General features: G+C 40.2%; 2 protein-coding genes across 3 annotated transcripts in view; both read right to left on the reverse strand.

Moving 5' to 3' along the window:
* The window catches only part of ZNHIT6 (zinc finger HIT-type containing 6), a 33,626-nt gene extending 16,603 nt beyond the window's left edge, over window positions 1-17,023 (reverse strand). Inside the window, exons 1-9 of the mRNA XM_063407011.1 lie at window positions 16,970-17,023; window positions 16,543-16,772; window positions 15,264-15,329; window positions 15,074-15,180; window positions 14,904-14,989; window positions 13,558-13,661; window positions 5,528-5,596; window positions 4,651-4,731; window positions 4,064-4,144 (exon numbers count right to left, since the gene is read on the reverse strand). Of these exons, the coding sequence (XP_063263081.1) occupies window positions 4,064-4,144; window positions 4,651-4,731; window positions 5,528-5,596; window positions 13,558-13,661; window positions 14,904-14,989; window positions 15,074-15,180; window positions 15,264-15,329; window positions 16,543-16,772; window positions 16,970-17,023 (878 nt within the window). The remainder of the gene's footprint in view (window positions 1-4,063; window positions 4,145-4,650; window positions 4,732-5,527; window positions 5,597-13,557; window positions 13,662-14,903; window positions 14,990-15,073; window positions 15,181-15,263; window positions 15,330-16,542; window positions 16,773-16,969) is intronic.
* A 566-nt stretch (window positions 17,024-17,589) lies between these two features.
* The window catches only part of COL24A1 (collagen type XXIV alpha 1 chain), a 120,981-nt gene continuing 117,524 nt past the window's right edge, over window positions 17,590-21,046 (reverse strand). Inside the window, exons 58-60 of one of the 2 annotated variants that reach the window (XM_063407447.1) lie at window positions 20,841-20,950; window positions 19,527-19,742; window positions 17,590-19,030 (exon numbers count right to left, since the gene is read on the reverse strand). In XM_063407447.1, the coding sequence (XP_063263517.1) occupies window positions 18,884-19,030; window positions 19,527-19,742; window positions 20,841-20,950 (473 nt within the window). In that variant the 3' untranslated portion in view covers window positions 17,590-18,883. Of the gene's footprint in view, window positions 19,031-19,526; window positions 19,743-20,840; window positions 20,951-21,046 lie in introns of those variants that run through there. The other variant, XR_010081463.1, reaches the window with a different exon arrangement.

The following is a 21,046-nucleotide window of genomic DNA, read 5'->3' on the forward strand; positions in this document are numbered from 1 at the left end:
AGACCAGGGATCTGTTTGTTTTTGGGATGGGTTGCTTGCTGCTTCGGTTTAGTTTTTTGTTACACAAAGTCTGATAAGGCTATTCTCAGGAAAGTGAGAAGGTGTATTTCCCAAACCACACTGTCTAACTTGGCTGTTGCACCCTTCCTTTCCTTACTGGAAAAAGCAGTATTCTTACCATATGAAGTCACTTTTAAGGCATCCCAAATAAAGGTCTGAAGGCAGTCAGGACACTAATTTATCCTGAAGAAAGAAAATACTACTTTATGAAAGAATGCAGACTATGAAAATCATCCAAGAGGCAGAAGTTAAACCTTTCTTGGAATAGTTACAGCTAAGGAGAGAATGGACAGCAATACTAACTAAGTATTGCACAACTGGTGATCAAAGCAAACAGTACCAAATGGAAAACTATTCCGATCCATTCAAACACAGATTTTCTTCCAAACTTCCTTTAAAACAAAAAGGTTTTAAATTAATAAGAGAGATATATAATGCTTGTTTTTTGAAGCCTCCCTTTGTAAGACTCCTCATAAAGTAAGAGTAGCAAATGAGAAGATAAACCAAGTGTAACTAAGAGTTATAGAGCATGAGATGACAGGTAAAGATGAGAAGACATGAGGAGAAATTACGCTTTAGGTTACCCCAATTAACTGTGGAGTGCTAACAATTCACACTGAAAGCAATTTTTACAAGCTGGTTTTAGAGAAGACAGAAATAAGAACTTATCATAAAGTTCTCTATGAACTGTCACCACTGATGGCAAAAGACACACAGCAAGAAGAAAGCAAGCACTGTGTGTGGCATCTATCCATGATATCTGCACACCAGTGGCTTCCTGAATTTCTACTGAACTCCTGTGAGAAAGCAGAAATCAGTACTTCATGGCTAATTTATATTTCTGGAGAAAGAAAAAAATTAAAACCCCAAAAATTTAAAGAATTCTACAAAGGATCTTCAAACTAAAAGGCTGATTTGCTGTGAAACACAGAAAACAGCCAAAACCAAACCACAAACTCCTGTTTCATAAACAATTGCAGGAAATACTAAAATCCTTCTGTAACATACTTATCTTAAAACTAGAAGACTAAGATTTTATAATCTTGCAAGATACTCTCTGAAACATGCACTTCCTCAACAATACAAAATTGTAACTATGAAAAGGGTTCTTTTGGAAAAGGCTCTGCTAAGCCTAAAACAAACATCTGATGTAACAAAATATTGGTTACAACTTTTCTATAATCTAGTGCTTGTAGAGAAGAAATTTTTCTGGTGGGTACAGAAGTTGTCAATAACAAAACATTCATGTAGACTTCTATGTATGAATAGCCTACACCAATCCTACTCCTTCAGTCTGCCCACAAAGTGATGGAAGAGCATTTTGCCATACAGGAATATACAGCCTAAAACCATGCAGAATCAGGAGGCACAGGATGAGAAATTAAGGCTACACAAACCAGCAGTTAACACTTCCCACTGTTAAAGAAACATAGATAAAGAAAGGAGAAGGAGCTCTGTCTCCACTCAGTTTTTCATCCATGGGGAAAACCACTAAGCAGCAAGGTCATGTTTCAATCACAAGCACTTCCACTGCAACTCCAGGTACTGATTCAGAGAGTACCAGACAATATTCTCCAACTAACTTATGGGTGAGGAACCAAAAGGAGAAGAAATCAAAGCAAATTCTCTCTTATTTAACTGTAATGCAACTACAGTAAAAATCTGAATTCCCTCACAGAGTCTGTCACAACAACCGTGCTGAGAGCGCCTGCTGGCACAGACACAGCTTATGTTGACAGAAGTGACTTTATGCTGACATAGCAGTCCCATCATTTCAAACAAACTTTGTTCTTTCCTTTCAGAGGAGGAATTTTCTTCAGTATGCTGTTTCCTTGACCTGTCTGCACTGCCCCAGCTGGGCCTGCTCCACTAACTTATATGAAGAGATTCACATAATTTCCAAGTGAGGAACTGCAGTTCTCAAGTCAAAATACACTTCTGTTTTAACTTTCTACTGATTTTCCTGATTTAAACTTTACATTCACAAAGTGGGATAAATACCAATTACTCCAACCTCATTATCAACCAACATACGCTGATTCTGGGAATACGGAATATGGATTCTCAGACTTGAGAATATTTAGTTTAATTTAACTGAATGAAAAAGAATTCCTGCTCAAATCTGAGACATAAGGAAACACTACAGATACTTCAAAAGAGGCAAATGGATAAGTAACAAAAAACCCCTAATGAGCACAAGAGATAGTCAACTTCTATATTAAAGTGGCTTCTTTCCCAAGCCTTCCACACAGCTGTTAAAAAAACAACTTTTCCTTCTTTCTTAAAAAAGGAAATGTGAAAGACCACTGCTTATAATGTCAAGGTCTTTTGACAGTAAGTGGGCTGGAAGGCACAAGAAGCTGGGAGAAAACACAGCAAGGACAGCTGATCCCAACTGGCCAAAGGTCTATTCCATACCATATCACACGTGGTCAACATGAAAGACAAATCAAACTAAAGGCAAAGCTGGCTGGGGGCTGCTGCTTGGGAACTGGCTGGACACTGGTCAGTGGATGGTAAGCAACTTCACTGGATATCACTTGTTTTGTATGTTCTACTTCTTTCATCATTCTCATCCTTTCCTTTTTTGTCCTATTAAACTAACTCAACATAAAATTCTACCTTTTTCCTTCTGAATCTCTTCCCCATCCCCCTGGGGATGTGGGGTGTTGTGTGAGTGCCTGAGCTGTGTTTAGCTGCCTGCTAGGTTAAAACACGACGTCAGCAGGGACCTCCACAGACCCCAAGGCCATTAAAAACTTATCAAAAGGGGTCTTGCCATAACATCCAATACCTCCTTCAGTACTCTGGAATGAAACCCATCAGGCTCCATGGACTTCTGAATACTCAGCTGAAACAGCTGCTCCCTTACCATTTCAGGGTCCACAAATGACAACTCACTATTCCCACACTTGTAACACACAGACACAGGGTACTGGGCAGTCCAAGGCCTTTCATGTTTTCCCCCTGCATATAAGAGCCAGGGCTCTGTATCTTCAAATTCAATTAAAAACAGGTTTCTAGCGAGCAATTCTGATGGCAAATGTTACAATCATATTTCAAATAGCGATTGCAAAGAGAAAAAATGTCAATCACAATCATTAGGAGTTTGCACTTGAATTTGAATTGAAAAGTGTATTACACATTTGCTAATATTACTGGGAAAAAAACCCAGCATAAACTCCAAGCTAAGTTTCAGCTGAAATTCTCACAATATATCCTTATTCCCCTCCTTCGAAATAATGTATCATATTTTAGGGAAGCATATAATTTACATTTGAAGACAAGAACACACTTTCAGATGCCTAACTAGGAGTCACTGGTGAACCACAAGAAGTTATGATACTAAGCTGATATATATCCTTTTCAGTAACAATGACAACAGGGTGGAGTGTTCAGAATGGTATTTATACTAGCAAAAAGTATTTCTTTAAAGTTTAATTTTGAAGTTCAAGATCATTGTCTGTTCTGAAAACAAAGAAAACAATTCTGCACAAGTCTGAACTCTGAGACACAAAGGCCCACACCCAGAAATATGGAAACATGAAGAGTGATGAGCAAGTAACTTTGAGAAAAATGTGTAATATCAAATGCAGTGACTGGACCTTGATAAACACATAATATTTGCCGCAATGATTTAAAAAGATAATTCTCCTTGACTATCACTTCAAATTCCTCTGGGAGATTAACATATCTACAGAGGAATTTCCAGAAAGAATTGTATTGTGGGTCAATACAATTATTTAGCACTTTAACACAAATGTTAATGTTAAATACCTAAGCAGCTTAGGTACAGTCACACTCCCTCTAATTGCACTGAGATGTCAATGCTGACACATTAAAAGACAAAGAATTAGCATTTTTGGCAAATCATTTTTATAATTGTTCGTAATTGCTCACTGAAGTTTAATACATGAGATTATGTAATCTCCAACTGAAGAAATGTGTTATATCTTCTTGTTATTTTTAATTAGTAAACACATAAACTGAAGAACCACCTTACCTGACAGAGTTTCGGTTTCTGTTTTCTATCTTCATCAAAATTCGTACATCTGACTGAGGAGATGCTGTATAGATTTTTAATCTGGAAAAAAATTGCAGCAAAGATGCAGAAATGATGTACAATGACTTTTTCTCCTGTCATCCATAAGAGAAGGATATCTTATGCATGTCAACAGCCAAAATAATGCATTTTTTAAATTAAAACAATAATTTGTCACATACGAGGTGTTTTCTATAAATGAGAATTGTAAATATTAGCCTGTTTTTCTAACTATTCTGAAGATTTACTGTCACCTCCACTGAGGGTAATTATGGTTACATTTTTCAGAATTATGGTGCTTTATTTGGTCTTCATGCTGTGAGTCAGTTTCTTAATTTTCTGCTGGTTGAAATTTGTGGCTGTACCCCAGGTTAGTTGGTTGGTGAATGTTTAGGATGGTTTTCATCACAGGACTGAAAGATGTACTGCTGACTGCAAACCCAGCTCTGCAAGCTGAGAGTGCAGCTAATTTAAGCCATGTATTCAGAACCATTCCCTTTTATCAGTGCATCACATCAACGAGGCAGGAAAGTTATTTCAATACACACCTTTGACAAACTACAGGATCTGACTCCACTGGATCAATGTACGGCTTGAGGATATCAGCAAGAGTTTTATCATCAGGCACCCTTTCAGCAAAGATAAAAATCAAGCACGTGAGACACCATTCATCATGTACACAAATATCTATTGTGAGTCACCTGGAGGAGGCTGGATATTAACGTGCTACAGTGGCACAGCTGAGCAGTTTATGGGAGGATCATAAATGTGTATCGATACTGCACAGATATGGGCAATTTCAATATCTCAATTTCAGCACTGCGATTTCACGGGAATGTATGAGGAGTAAACAGATGCGTATCTCTAGTTTCTAACCCTTCCAAAGAAACACGCTGTTCCTGTAGCCCTAAAAGCAGACAAGGATATACTTCTCACCTCCCTTCAGGCTAGGAAAAAAGGAAAAACATTTATCAACAAAAGCTTATTTTTTTGCCTTTTCAAAATGTATTTGTGGACTTTCCTACAAAGCAAACAATGCAACCATTTCATCCTGTGTGAAGGTCAGCTCCAGAGTGCAGGTGAGGAGGGGTGGCAAATCGTGTTGAACATCTGCTCCATGAGAAGAGAGTATCTTAGGTGTAGGAGTACTGCTATTATGAATATACAAGCTCTCTATTTACATAGGGAAAAGGACTAACAAACATTATGCCTGCTTTGGAAAGCCTGCTAGCTTTCAGAGAGAAAAGGACTACACAACTTTCAATATTTTTTGAAAGATTGAAATGCCCTTTTATTTAAGACTAAAATTAATACCTGAGTTTACCTTGTATAACAGAACTTGGTAAGAACTGATCAAAATATTTTGCAGTTCAACTTGAGAGGATTAATTGAAACTTTATAAAAATCTTTTTTAAAGTTCTGTACCCTTTTAAAGTGTATTCAGCATGACAGTGAGGAAATACGAGCTTCAAATGCCAGTAGAACTTGTTCTCCCTGGAAACAAAAAGAAATGCATATTTTTAGTCTTAGTTGGTAATAACTACCATTTTTTTTTGCTATGATAAAACTTTGTAACCTACAGCATGGGTGCAGAAGAAAATACATGGTTAAGATTTTGAGTGGCTTCAAAGAGTAAAAGGGGCACGCAGAGAAGCTGAGATGTCCTTTGAAAGATGTAATGCTCCCACATCCTGCTATATTTCAGATTCTCAAAGGCTGAAAATCTGCCCCTTACAAATCTAAAAGGGTATCACCAGTTAACTGATCAACAGTATTTCACATTTTAAAAGTGAGTATATGCCAGCTGCCCTTTAATTTCAGAAAAGGAAACTGCTTTTTGGCATATCACCCAGGACAGATTACCAAACCTCTGCAACAATAACAGCCAGAGCCCAGCTGAGGCCAGGCCCTACAGAACACAGGGGACTCCATTTCTTCCAGCAATGATGGCCTCAACAGAAAATGTGTCATGGCCAGGGAAGGAAGTTGCCTTCTGGCATAACATGGATAAGAGAAGTTAGAAAGGACAAACATTTTACAGAAAGATCGTAAAACTTATGGTAGACACAAAGGGATGTCACATTCCTTTCTTCTGTATGTTACTTGTTATTTTTAAGATCCACCTTCCCTTTCCAGCTAGCATAAGTAATACCTGAGAACAGAAGCTACTGAAGCATAGCTTGAGAGCAGTGTCATCTTAGGCAGTATTTCTAGAGAATACTTTGCTAGATCAGGCAGGCTCTACTTGCCTTTTTGCTCATTTGCAGAAAATCTGCAGAAACTTTTCTAAAAGAATTCCCTGAGAGAAAGCACAATCTAAAAGGTAGGTTTTCCTGGTCTTTTGCTCTGGTTCAGAAATTCACACTCATGACAAAGAGCAAAGATTTAGAAATCAGAGCTCAAACACCTATGAAGCACAGGGACATCTAATGGTGTCCTTTTTTTAAACTACTTTTTAAACATTATTTAAGTCCAATGAATCATTGCATCCAGGATAATCACCCTCAGTTATGCAAAGATTCTGGTCTACAATAAAAAAGTAAACACAGTGTTGTCCCAACATGTTGTTTAATTTGTTTATCAAGCAAATGAAACATTATCCAGCAAGTTCTAGCTGGCTGCAGAGAGGAGTGTACGTGCATCCACTAGCAAAATCTTAGCTGCTAAGATCAATTAACTGTGATAACAATTTTTAAATGCAAGCACTTTTTATAAAGTGAGCTTATCAAATAAGTAATTCCCTTACCTAGTTGATCCTAAGAGAAAAGTGAGCTTTACACCTGAACTATACTTTTTGGAGTGCAAGTAAAATCAGACGTATTGGTATTCACAAAAAAAAAAAAAGAGCAAGCAGGAATCCTCAGCTCCAAGAAAGTAATAATTAAAATAAAATACATTAATGAAGCCCATGGCCCCCAAAGCAATGTGTGCCTCAGCAGAGTTGTGCTGCATGCCTTGTGATTCCTCCCTTCTCTCTGCTCATGTTTGTTAAAGTGGAGAATGAGAATGCCTTGAGTGAGAAAGTGGTATTAGAGAACATCAGGTCTGGAAGAGGTAAGCAGATTGTATGATCAGAGCTGGAGGATAACGTAGAAAACATTATTAATCATATAGCATATATATATAACCAGAAGCTGGTATAGTATTTGGGCCATATGAATTTTATGCTATTTTCCATAGTGGTGTGACAGTCTTAAAATTACCAAACTGCAAAATGTTTTGAAATAACTCAAAACCATTGAGTGGAATTTTGAGAGTTTTTTGCAAGGTAAGTAAAACAAGATTTTGCAATTCTTGTCTTGGCAGCTGAAGGAAGCACCAATGCTACCATACACACAAAGCAAACTGGAATATCAATAGGTTATGTAACCAGTTCAGGTCCCTCGCAATTAGCTGGTGATTCCTCTCAGACATGTTTATATCTGCCATTTAACATGGAATGGTGCTATATCAAAGCATTCCCAGGGAGATTAGTAAAAGTTAGTAAGCTTTAGACACAGAAATACTGTCACCATCATGAGCAGAAGGAAACGCTCATGATGGGCACATTTATTAAAATGTTTATAAGGACTATTCAGATGAGGGTTTTGTTCTTTGTTATTAAGTAACATGAGGCTTGCTAGCATGTTTTCATTTAACTCACCATCTTCCACAATCTTTCCAAACAGGCCATGTTTATCTATTCTAAGTGACCAGCCCTTTCTGTGACACTTTGATCTTTAAATCAAGACAGCCAAAGCAGGAGAGCGACAAACCAAGACACAGCTCACAGAAATATGTAGGTGGCCCAAAGGACTGTCTCTAACACAGTCACTTGAAAAAGAAATGCTCCAAAAAGAACTTCCAGCTATCTGCCACCTGTTGCTAGGAACACTCTCCATGTGTCTGTACAAATGATTGTCACACGGCACATCCTCATTTCACATGCAAGACTGATTCCCTGTGGGCTCACTGAGGCAGACTCAGTTCATCACTGCAGCTGTAAAATCAGCTTAGGAGGATTCTTCTCAGACTTCCGCCCTCCCTCCCTCTTCCAGGCACAATCTACTCTATGGAACAGTGTACAGAAAGTGCTGTGAATCAGGGAAGCTGAAGTTAGAAAGCTCATTTCTCATCAAAAAAGTTGCACTTTGAAAAAACAGAAATGTTGATTTTATTTCTCAGCAAACTAATGCCATAACTGACAATTAATGACTTCATCTCTCTTCAAAGTACTCTTGCCTGGAAGTAAATGGCAAAAAAAAAAAAGAGGCAAGACAGTTTAAGACTAGGATAGAAGGAAGCAAGTAAAAAACAAGCTTGGAACAGGAATAGCCTCATACTCTTCACTGTACAATGAAGTTTTGGAAAACAACCTGCTGGGTGCCTGTTATTCAAGTGAAGCATCCCTCACCATCACTGATATGTGCCCAGAGAACTTGATGTCAACTGTAGATGCTATCAAAGCCGCTTCACAATAAGTTCTGATCAAAGTCAGATATCCTGGCTCCAGATCTCACTGATTCATTTTCTGCTATGGCTCACCGGGGTAGTATTTCCTTCAAATACAATGGATATGTAGTATGCTCATTTTCTAACGAAAATGCCTAATCCAATAAGTCATCTGCATTTGAGTAACAGCTCACTCCATTAAGCATTTTGTGCCACTCTGTTGCTATGGAATGCCCCTCCAACAGTGCCCTGGTTTTTGGATACCAAGGCACTGACTGTAAAACTACTGAACAGCAGAGCTCTGGGTGAAGCACAAGCACATCAGTGATGTCAGTAAAAGCTGCAGCACAGCCCATCCCTGCACTGCTTGGTTTCATCTCCTATTCTGGCTACTTCAGAAGCATGGAAATGGATCAGAGGGAAAAGGGGAGCCAAGCACCTCTCTCTCCCTGCATGACATGTAGATGCAAAATACATTCAGAACTGCAAAGGTTATTTCATTTACAGTTCTAAAAAAAGTAACTATCTACCTTTCATTTCTCCTAAAACTTCCAAAAACTTATTTTGTCATTAAGTGTAGTTGTATGATTTAAAACTTTTTCACAGCAACAATGGAAACATTTTTACTTCTGATATTACAAAGACAGCAGCAATATGTACAAATGGCTATCTCCTCCAGGTGGCTCTCAGAACATGCGCAAAAATTTTCTCTACCTTTATAGTTACTGCAGTACCTAAGAAACTGCTCAAAAAACTGTGATTGTAGACAGTAGAGCTGCTGGGAATTGAAGGACTGAGCTACAAAGGATTCTGGACTTGGACATACATACCTGTTAAATGCCTTGGCAGATTTCTAGAAGTGTCTAATGTTTACACATTTCTTTAAAAATATATGAAATATCTCATAAAGATTAACTTTCTTACCTAGGCTTCATCTGAGATTTCCTCTCAGTTTTGCCTAGAATGCAGTAAAACTGTTTTAAATATGTTTAGAAGGTGTTTTTAAATGTATGGGTATATATGTACGCAAACTAAATATTTATTGACAAAAATTCCAAATTCATCACATCGACATTAACTTCAGTTCTGGCTTCACAGAAGTATTTCACTGCCAGTCTATCAAAGACAGTGACTCATTGATGATTTTGTTTCAATTTAGCAACTAGTATTCTTAAAATATTAGTATACAGGATATCTTACATCAAAATGCAAATACTGTAGGATTTCCTGTCTTTTTCATTTTGAATTCACACAAGTGATTATAAGGACATGAAGTTTAATCACAGACCAGTCATCCTTCCATCTGACAACACCCAGTACTCTCTCAGAATGCACCGAAGTTTAATTGAAGTACTGGGCATTCAGCTCGTATAGTTTTGGATAATATTGCCTTCCTCCACTTCTGTTAGCAACTTAACTTTCTTCTTCATGGGTCCAAGAAAGCAAGCAAACCTATCTACTAAGTAACAACTAAATTCAAGTTTAATAGCTCCAGTGGTGTAATACTAAGTAAAAACACAGCTCAGAAAACTCTTTGCTCTACTTTCAAAATCAACACTTCAAACATAATTTTAATTATCTCTACCTAGCTAAGGATTATAGCTGAAATTTTACAACTTCCAGGTGTACCTCAAAGTGTAACACTAATAACTAAATTATGTTAATCCCAAATCTCCACAGTGCATTTTTTTCTCACCATTACATCAAAGAGGAGAGGTAATGTAAAAACTTCCTTCTCCCACATATATCCCTCTGACCAAACGCTCCCAGTCTGCAAGCATGCCTGCTACAAGGAAGGTTTGTAGCCCTCTGGCCCCTCTTGGTGGGGAGGAGAGGTAAAAAGGGTTTTGTCTGTGATATGCTGTGAATGGAGCGTAGAGGAAGCTGGCTGCAGATGTCTATGACAGTGCAGGCAGCAGGGAGGGCTGGAGCAGGGCAGCACAGGCTGCAGAGCTCAGAGAACTGCACTGCCTGATTTCAGTGTCTCACTCTATCACCTCCTGCCAGGGAACAGGAGCCACAGACTTACAAGCTCATTCCCCTCTTCCCATTTCACCTGCTGCCTGGAGCTTCCCAGCTGGTGCTCCTGCCCCTGGTTTCAGCCTGGCCTCATCTTTCACCCCTTTCCCAGAGGCCTGCTGTGCCAGCAATTCACCCCATAAGTCCATGGCAGAATGTATCCAGTGGGAAACTCAGCTGTACTGAAAATAAGGGCACCACAGGAAATGTAAGGTGAGGCAGCACTTCAAAAATAATTTATGACCAAGAAATCAGATGCACCATGAGTTCACACTCTCAGACACTCTCACACTCGCAGACTCAGACACTACTTTCTAATGACCCTCCATTACCAAGATACTCAACATTACACATTAGTCTAATCCATGTGTTGCCCAGCTTCGGCACGTTATGCTTTCACAACATCAGATTTAGCAAACAAACTCATGGAATCCAGGAAATGAAGAGTCTGGTTAACACATCGAAACAACACTGATCTGTCCTCCAGCACTGGCACGGGCAGGGGATGACACAAGAATACATCTTGTACTTCCTCGTTTTGGGCTGCTCTCATTCCTGCCTTGTACTGCCCAACTGCTTGGCTACAGGGAGAGTGTCAAGAGGACATGGGAGAAGCCTGTTCTCAGTTTTCCACGCGCAGATGTTGAGCAGCTTCCAGCCTCCACCCTCTGCAGCAATCTGTCTACAAATCTCGACTGACAAACAGCGTGAGAAGGGGCTCACATCTACAGCAGAGGGACACAACAGACCTGAGCACTGTCACGTGCTAAGCTCATATAATGGATATATGACTATTTGCACAGCTTTACCTCACTTCAATGTGATACTCAACAAAATGTTATGGCTGTCACAAAGTCCCATGACACAAGTGCTAAATGCATGATAACCACTGGTTTGACCAAACTCGATTCCTTAGAACCCATTTAAAGAGAGTTGGTAGTACATACCAATTAAAAAAAACCAAACCAAACAATCAAAAAACAAACAAACAAAAAAACCCCACCCAAAACCAGACAATAATTTTTAATCTGCATCACTGAATTCAAACAGCCCATTGCTGAGTAAATAACAGTAGCAGCAATAGAAAGGAAACGCTATCCATTGTGTAATAATCACTGTGCATACTCCATAACCTTGGGCAGAATTTACAAGAAAAGGACAGTCCTTTCCTATGATCCTCAGGACAGAGAACATTATCAAGTCCTTTCTTTACCTTTCTGGTAAAAGTCCCAGAGAAGCTACTATTTCAGAGCAAAAACAAAAGTTCCCCAGGACTTTATGAATGACACCAACAAGTAAGACATTCTACCAGAAAGCCTGTGAAATATTTCCATGCCTATTTGCCAAGAAGTCACCTTCCTTGCCCCATTCTCTTAGCTTTTAAATCTGCTTCTGTTAAAACAACAAAAAGTACAACAAAACACATGAAAGTATAATCTGCTCTGAGTTTAATTCGTCCCCAACACAAGCTACACTTCAGTGTGTACACAAAAAGGCTTTCTAGAGTAAAAATAAAACGGTACATGAAGACAAATGTTTTGTCAGTACAGCACCGTAACACTCCCAGGATCTTTCCAATGGTGTCAAACCTCCCTCTATCTGTGCCCCTTCTGTCCTCTGATCCCAGCATCCCTGGGCTTCCTGCTCTTGAGGGATGCTCCTTACCCTGCACTTGCTAAGTGTGTTTATGTTGCTTTATCTGTAACACTGCAGAAATTCACCATTAAAGCAAAACCCAGCTCAAAGCCTGTGATACTTTTTCCAGCATGAGGCTACTAAAAGGATCTGTGTGAAGTAGAGCATGCAGCCAAAGACAGGGAAGTCAGTGCAGAGGGAGACAACCTCTGCAAGGTCTGGGAGAGACCTGGTCTGTTCTGAGAGGAAACCCATAAATCTGGGGCAGAGGGAGGAGAAAATACCTCAGATTTCCATTCTTTCCATTGGCTCAGTCTGGGTTTTCTCTAACAGAACCGGTAAAATATGCAACTTTAAAAGGTTACGCTTCTACATCTATTTGATGCCTAACATTCTGCTAAATTCTGCTCTATGTGCAATACCAAACCTGCCTGTTTTTCTCTAGAGCAGCTAAAGGACCCAGGTGGGTGCATTGAGCAGTTTCCAGGTGGGTTCTTACTCTGTCAGAGACAGACCTCTGGTGGCCAGCCAGAGACCGACACTGTGGAGGGCACAGCTCCCAGAACAGAGGGAAAACACACCCTGAAAACACAAATTGCCACCAAAACTGAGACCATGAACAAAACAAGTAAAAGAGTCATCAGGGGGATATGAGCCATCAGTGATGCCATTGCTGTGAGAAGCTCAGAAGGCATTTATATTTGACCCCAGTATATCAATGAGCTGAACTGCAGACCTGATTCCTGTCACAATGAAATACTTCATAATTTCTTTCATTTTTACTGTGAAAATACTTTAAAATACAATCTCTGGATATCAGAGAAAAACCACAGAGTGGATAAAGGAAGTAATATTTAAATTTTCCTTAGCCTTCTTCCTGAATTTGTCTCTCTAACCTGTGCTGCATCAAACATTTCCATCCTCTAGCACATCAACTCCCACCACAGAATGCAACTCAGGTACTGAGTTAAAGTGTGAAGTCAGCCTTTTCAGAGACAGGGATTTGTGCAAGCTTTCTACATCAATTCTCTATCATAAAACCCCCAAAGAGGCATTTTCTTTTTCTATTTTTCTAGCAAAAAGCCTAAGTATTATTTAAAAGAAAAGACCACAACAGCACTGATTCTTCCCACCATTACTCAGTGTTAGCCTTTTTCAGAATAAAGCATGAATTATGTAAGCTGTTAAACCAAGCTCAAGGAACCTACAGAAAATGAAAACGTAAAGCATGAAATATTAAACAGCTTTTGCAAAGAAACAAGTGTATTTAACAGCTTTTAAAGCAAGCATACTGGTATGAATTCAAATTCTCGTCATTATATGCTCAGTGAAAACAGAATACTGCTGACTGTAACCAGCTGAAGACTCACACAGAATTGAAGGTGGTAGAATTTTCTCTTCTTTTTGTAAATCCAACAGGCAGTGTTTTTAGCTCAATATTACACCCTCGAGCTTTGTTCCTCAAGCAGTATAACTGGCAAAAAATAAAAACATTTTTTTTAAAAAAAAGCTGAATATATAAATCCCCTGAAATTTAAACAATAAAAAACTGGCAGGAATTATGAGAATACTATAGAAAAGGCTATATTTACTGAAATACTCTGAATTTTTAAAAAACCATCCTGAATGAAAAAAATTCCATAAGCCTAGAAACTTTCTGAAACATTTTTCTAGGTTTTTTTACTATTAAAAAAGAACATACCACTGACCTCCTCACAGTAAAAGTTCTTTAACACACCATCAGAGTCACAGTGTGGCCACTGTGGGTGTAATAGCACCACGAGGATGCTTTTCAGGTTACAACCCCATCCACTGTGCAGAATGGATACACATCCCAGCCACTGCCAAACTCTGATCTGAGGGCAGCACTAAGGCACCATCCCATGACCATGCCCAGCACCACACCCCAACACTGCCACGCAGCCTCACCACCTTCAGCACACACTTTCAGGACATCAGGGGGCTAAAATACACACAATACATACAGAATATGACTCCAGCCAGAGAGGAAGCTGGAGTTTCTGAATTTATTCTGTCATCAGTGTCAGTCCTGAGTTTAGGGCTATATTTCAAGGTATCTTCACAAGATGGGAAAACAAAATGGCCCTGATGCCTTTTTGTGATTTATCAATGAGGCAAAATATTTTGGAGTAGAGGCTGGAATAGACGCTTTTTTGGGTTTTGTTTGTTTGTTAATTGCTTTTAGTTTGGGGAGTGTGCCTGGTAGCTGAAAGAGCTTCAGCAAAAACCTCTTCTCCCTTAAAAGGCTGGCTTTTATGTCACTCTTGCTTAGGTTTAGTCTTTGAAGAGCTCTAGCTGTCTTCATTTGGTATACAGGGAACCACATAACAATTTTTAGGCAATCAATAAATCCACTGTTTACCTGGGAAGTGTGTACTTAAAAATTCAAAAGTTGTGGAGGTGTAAGGAAACATTCAGACTTTCTTAACGTACATCTATCATCCAACAGCAACAGTGCTCATGCATAAATTTTAAGAATCATTAGTGATCTTTTCTTCCAAGCAACAGGATGTAGCCATCAGTTTACTGCATACACCTAGAGACTTCTCTTGATATCTGGCTCTAAAATTCTGGGCCATTTGTACCTTTACAAGAGAGGTACCAGCTCTGGAATCTGGACTGGGACCACCTCAGTGGGAATTCAAAGGTAGCCAACCCTAATTCCATCAGAGCAAAAGGAAAATGAAAAACTTACAAGTCTTTTTGTTGCTGGACTATGCACAATGCAATGTCGAGCAGCAGCATCAGCTGTCCTTCCTACATCTTCCAGGAAACGATAATCTGAAGGTTAAATAGAACAAAGAAAAATGTAGTGCCAGCCTAGTAAAACCATGGAGTTTTAGAACACACAAGGTGTGTTCTTACCGCTCAGAAGGTTCAAGTCAGTGAATTCATTTACAGAGATAAATGCTGTTTTATCCCTGACTCCATTACAGCTCAGTGCAAGCTTATGTTTCTTGACACACAGCAGGCTGAAATGACAGAAAAAAAATTAACACATTCAGAACACGAATGGGGAAAATAATCAAAACTATTTAGTTCAGATAACAGATACCTGCACGAATATTTCATGCATCGTGGACATCTGTACTTAGCTTCTTCTTTGCTACAGGTTTCACACCTGAAAGAAGTAAAAAACACTTCTCAATAGGCAGCATTTTTGTACCTGACTGGCTATGAAAGTGCCTGCTCAAAAGCCAGGCACCAGGCCATCCATCAGCATTTTCAGGAGAAGCTATTATAAGTGCACCCTGAAAGGAGAAAGAGAAAATACACATACCCTGGATTAGGAAAGGTGGCAGACAAATCAACACAAGCTATGGGGAGTATCTCCAAACACACCTACATTAAAACACTGGAGATGCTTGGAAGAAAAACCCCACATGCCAACTGCGGAGCTGGAAACATGGCAAGCCTTTATCAGTTCATGCTTTGGGGCCTGGTTGTGTCAGTGCTTTTCTCCTTTTGCACCACCTGTAATATGCACTATATCATGCTGGCTTATAATATTCGCAGTTTTAGGCAGACGGAAAATAAATTTCAAGGATTCTCACTAAACCATGAACAATGCATCCCATTTTTTCACTGGAACAAAAAGAGGATGACAACACAGTCAGCAAAACAACTTCTGGCTGTCAGCAGTGCTAACTCCAAAGTCAGGGAACCTTTCAGGCACAAAGTGTAAGGCTTATCAATATAACTAATAAATATCAGTGAAAAACCAAAGTCCTCTAAAAATATGACCGTATGTTTTTAACTAGGCTATCAGACCAGCTGTTTCTCCCACTCTTAGGAAAAATGTCAACAGTTAAATCTGACAGAAAAGAGAACTAACATTTCCCCTACATCAGTAAAGTTTTCAAGAAGAGTACAAAACCACCATTTTCAACTACTCTGGGATAAACAGGTTCAGCCCTAACCTATTTCTCTTCCTCTCCCCACCACGTGCTCGCTGCTTGCTGGTGGGGAGGGCCTGAAGGACAAGCCCAGCAATTCCATCGCCTGACGAGCTCCGTGAACTGGCAGCACAAAGCCATTTTACAAACCGGAAAGAAGGGTTCCGAACACTGCAAACCAGACACGGGGAGTTACTCTGAACAGGGGTTCCCCTTCCCTGCTCGGCAGGATCTCCGCAGTGCCCGCTGCCCGCCACCGCTCCAGCGCTCTCTGCCCGCCGCCCCCCGCGCGGCCCCGGGCGGAGGCACCGCGCCGCCCCTCGCTCGGGCCTCACCCGCGCGGCAGCAGTGCCCGGCCTGCAGGGCACAGGGCCGCCCGCCGAGCCCCGGGGAAGGCGCTCCCGCAGCCCGTGCAGCCCTGCCGCCGCCGCGCCGTACCTGTGCAGGGACATCTTCCCGCCGCCCGCCGCCCGCCCGGCGCTGCCCGGCCCGGCCCGCTCCGCCATGGCCGCGCCGTGGGGCCGCACGGGGCACGCGCGGCCTCTGCTGCGCGCCGGCGCCGCCTGGCGGCCTCGAGCGCCAGCGCAGCCGCACGGGGCGGCCCGGGACCCGCGGGGCTCGGGGACGTGAGGGGCTGCGGGACCCGCGGGGCTCGGGGACGTGAGGGGCTGCGGGACCCGCGGGGCTCGGGGACGTGAGGGGCTCCGCTACCCGAGGGGCTCCGGGACCCGCGGGGCCGATGTCCCAGCCCGGGAGGCTTTCCGGAGCACAGAGCAGGCTTCCCAAGCGCGCACTGCCCCGCACACCAGCACGCTGCCAGACGGATCGACAGCCCCCAGCGCTGACAGCGGCCAGCGCTCCTTACCTGTGTGAGCCGCTGCACCAGGCCACCGTCCCCCTGTCTGCATGCGATGGGCATTTTTGCCTCAACTACAGAAATGCACTTACTCTCATCCGAGCAGCCTTTCAAGACTTTAAACTCCTTGCTTTTAAAATAGATAATTTCTGAGATTAGGAACTCCCAAATATTGGGCAGTGAGATGAATAAAAATATACATGAAGCAGACATTTTCTAAAAAATTGTCATCTTACAAAATACCCCCAAACATTTGCCAAAACATCACCTCCAAAGCCAAACGAAAAGCAAATGTCAAATCATAATGTCAGTGTATTGATCTTGAAAATGCAAAAAGTGAGACTTTTCCTCATTCTTCTGTAATCTAGCTTTTTCATTTTATCAGATTTTTCTCAAAGAGGTCAAAAATGATGTTTTGATACAAAACATAAGATGGGATGTACATGTACATTACTTTGTAAAAGCAAACACTGTCCCTCTGGCAGTGTTCCATGGCACAGAGCATATGTATTTCCCCTTGGGAAGAGAAGCACTGCCACCCAAGAAAAGTGCCCTTCTAGAGGATTTTCACCATTTCCAAGAATGACCTGTTCACAAAACAAAACAGCAAAAGACAAAGAGATAGCTTGGAAGCTTATTTTATTATACTTTGGTGGTGTGGTTTCCTGCAGATGAAGACAGGTTGTTTGAACACTCCCAGGCTCCCTCAAATACAGTCTGGAATCATCTTGCTGTGTACTCCTGAGCACACTTTGAATTAATAATAGATAGAGGCATATCGATATTAAGAGTCCTTTTCCTAATGGTAAGACTGTTCTTTTTTACTAAAAAAAACTTCACTGAACATTTTAGGCTTAATTTTAAAAACCCAAAACGATCTAATAAATTTTGCAAAAATATGGAATTTCCAAGAGGATGAAATGCTGATTATAATTTAACAGCAGCCTTTCAGAAGACACAGGATAGTAGATTCTTTCAGAAGTTACAAAATATATACAGAATATATCACCTTAAGATGGCTTTGGCATTAGCAATGCTAACTGAAATACAGAATTTAAAAGTCAAAACTACTTTAGGTAGCTCTTCTTACAATGATTTTTACAATGGCTGTAACACAAACTGTTCTGACTATATGCATCATATACAATACGCTGTCTTATACACCATTTCCAAAATAGTACACAAAAATGTTTTCAACAAGAAATCCACATAAATAATGTTTTCATTATGTGACGTATGTGACCAACAGTTTAAAATAGGTACCTTTACAACAGAAACAGATCCTGATGTAACCAGCACATACAGTCTGAAAGATACAAAGGGACTCAATGTCTGGTAAGGCCACAAGCACCCTGTGTTATGAAGAGCACCAAGGCAAGGACAGGAAACACAAAAGAGGTAGTGTGCCATCTGTTCAGATGTGTGTGTCCACGAAGGACTGGAATAAAACAACGCTTAAGAGAAGAAGACTTACTGTACTGTACTGTGGCTTGATTCACGTCTCATATAAAAGCTATTGCACATTTAGGAGCATTAGCAGGTATTGCTCCTTAGTGTCATATGTCTCCAGCTTTCCTCAGGATGGTTTTTGTGCAGTGTTGTTAAAAAGAATGCTAAGAACACTTGATGTCCTGAAAAAGTCCATGTTCAGATACTCCATTCCAGAAAATTTTGCAAGAAAGCACCAAGAAATTTATTTTTAAATACTTTAAGAAAATTGCTTTAGTCTTTTCTTTCTTTATTGTATTTTTCAATGCCATTCTCCTTAGGAGGAAGTCCTTCTCTTCCTGAGGTTCTTTAACCAACAACACTTGAAATGATTCTTCAGTTTCCCAGTAATTTTGCCAGCAATGGATGATACTTTTGTATTCAATCTATGCAGCAACTCCATGTTGATGTAACAAGAAACCTAGGACAGGGATCTTAAAGGAAGCATACTGAGCCACTTTCTACGAAGTGCTGCTGTCCTGGTTTGAGGTGAGGAAGTGCATTAACTTGAACAACTGGAAGCTGATTCGTGTCCTGAGTGTGAAAAAAGAACTGTGTCTTACGCCAGCTGCCGTCTTCAATCTGAAACACACAGGAGAAGAATATTAGAGTCATATAAAAGATGAGCTTCAACACACAAATGAAATTTGTGTTCACAGAGTGAAAGAGAAGTAGTACACACAAACACTTCTTCTCTCAGCAGTTCTTACAGAAACTGTAATTTAACAAACGCCATTTCTGAAGCCTGAATTTTCATTTTGAGGGTAACTGTTTCTAAATTTTCCTGGAGGGCCTCCTTATTTCTGTGCTGATGTCTCTGCAGTGTCTTCGTACAGTCTCAAAATACACGAGACACAATGCAAACAGCAAGTATAGATAGCCTGTATCGCTGCAATTCCTTTTACCCTTGAAGAGATGGTGATTTTGTATCTAAAGGCTGGCACATGCAGAGCTATGTAAAGAAGCGAGCTTTAAGGGATGTGAATCTAAATGGTTGTTACTTATTTGCAGCAGGTTAGTAATGTCTAAACAGTACCTCTGTCATCACTTTAATAGTGTGGTGCTAAAAGGTATTTACCATGCATTCATCCAGAAGCACTTTAGGTTCAAGTAGGGTGTTTGCTTTAAATATTTGACCGTTCCATCCTTTGAAGGTAACTGCTGTCTTCCGGCCACCTGCTTTATTTAATCCCCATATCGGTGTGTTTAGACAATGGACTGTGATGCTGTGGGTTGCTTCTGAGCTCAGCAAATGAAGGAAGTTCATCTGCACTTTGCCAACACCGAACTCCAGCTAAATTTGGAGAGAAAAGCATTGTTACAGCTGGACTGTGCTGAATGGCCACAGCAACCCCAAGTGCCATGGACATGTAAGTGGTGTTCAGGCACAGGAACATGTGTACATGTTTACATACACTGGGGTCAGTGCCAAAGAGCAGGATTTGCATTCCTCAGTGGAGATGTTAGATTCTATTACAGTCATTGCTATAAACAGAAGCTTTCATAGGATGTTTTCAAAGCTTAAATATAAACATTTGCTGATGCTCACAACATTGCTGAAGCACAGCTGGTCAGAAAACAGTATTTTTAAATAAGGCAACTGAAAGAAATGCTTTCATGATTCAAACAAAGATATTATCAGTAGCAGTGTTTTAACTGAAGCCACATCACTCTGCTGTTTAGTCTTCTTAGACCATAGGTTCTGGCAATACTGATAGTCCATTACAAATGCAAAAATTCATAAGTATATTTTGATTTTAGACAAAATATAGTCACTCATTATTCACAAAGAATTTCTCCAAGACTATTTCATATTCAGGGATCTTCCAAATGTAGGAATGCATATGTGAACTTCACAGAATTTCTGAAGCACTTCAATGACTACAGCATATACAGAACTTCACAAACATAAGATTTCTATTCCCAAGAGTTCAAGAACTACATGTAAAGAAGAGCATGAAATAATGATGGACAAAAAACTAGTCCCTCCCTAATGGCATTTAAAAGTGCCTAAGTGTTGGAAAGCAGTAATAATTTCCATCCTTTCTATTGTGACAACCTCAGCATCTCTATGCTTAGGTGCCCTGAGTGATGAGGTGCTAATGGAGCTTAGAAGTATTTCAGGCTTCTTTTTATGCCTTGTATAAGAAAGTGTAAAGCAAAACAAAATAATTCTAGCACCATAGGTGAATAGATGAACACTGTGAGAATTACTAACGTATATAGTCTCCAGAAAATCTGTAACTTCTATACCAGAATATATAACATGTCCTTCCACAGAGACACACAATAATGCCCCCCTGAAATCTAACACTTTTTAATGAGTTAAGTAGATAAGCATGCATTTGTTTACAGTTCAAGCACAGACACTGTCTCTAGAGGCAATACATACCTTTGTAACAGACAGTGGTGTTAAACATGTCTGACCACCTGCAGTGAAGTTGCAGAAAACTTCAATGGCATCAGAAGGACATCCAATATTTGGATCAATCCAGTATTTTCCTATTAGTATATAATTCCAGACAGAAAATAAAACCAAAATATAATTACTACTAAGCAATTTGTTAAAATATTCATACTTGGCAAATATAACATATA

The sequence above is a fragment of the Prinia subflava genome, chromosome 10 (assembly GCF_021018805.1).
Source record: "Prinia subflava isolate CZ2003 ecotype Zambia chromosome 10, Cam_Psub_1.2, whole genome shotgun sequence".
Lineage (NCBI taxonomy): Eukaryota > Metazoa > Chordata > Aves > Passeriformes > Cisticolidae > Prinia > Prinia subflava.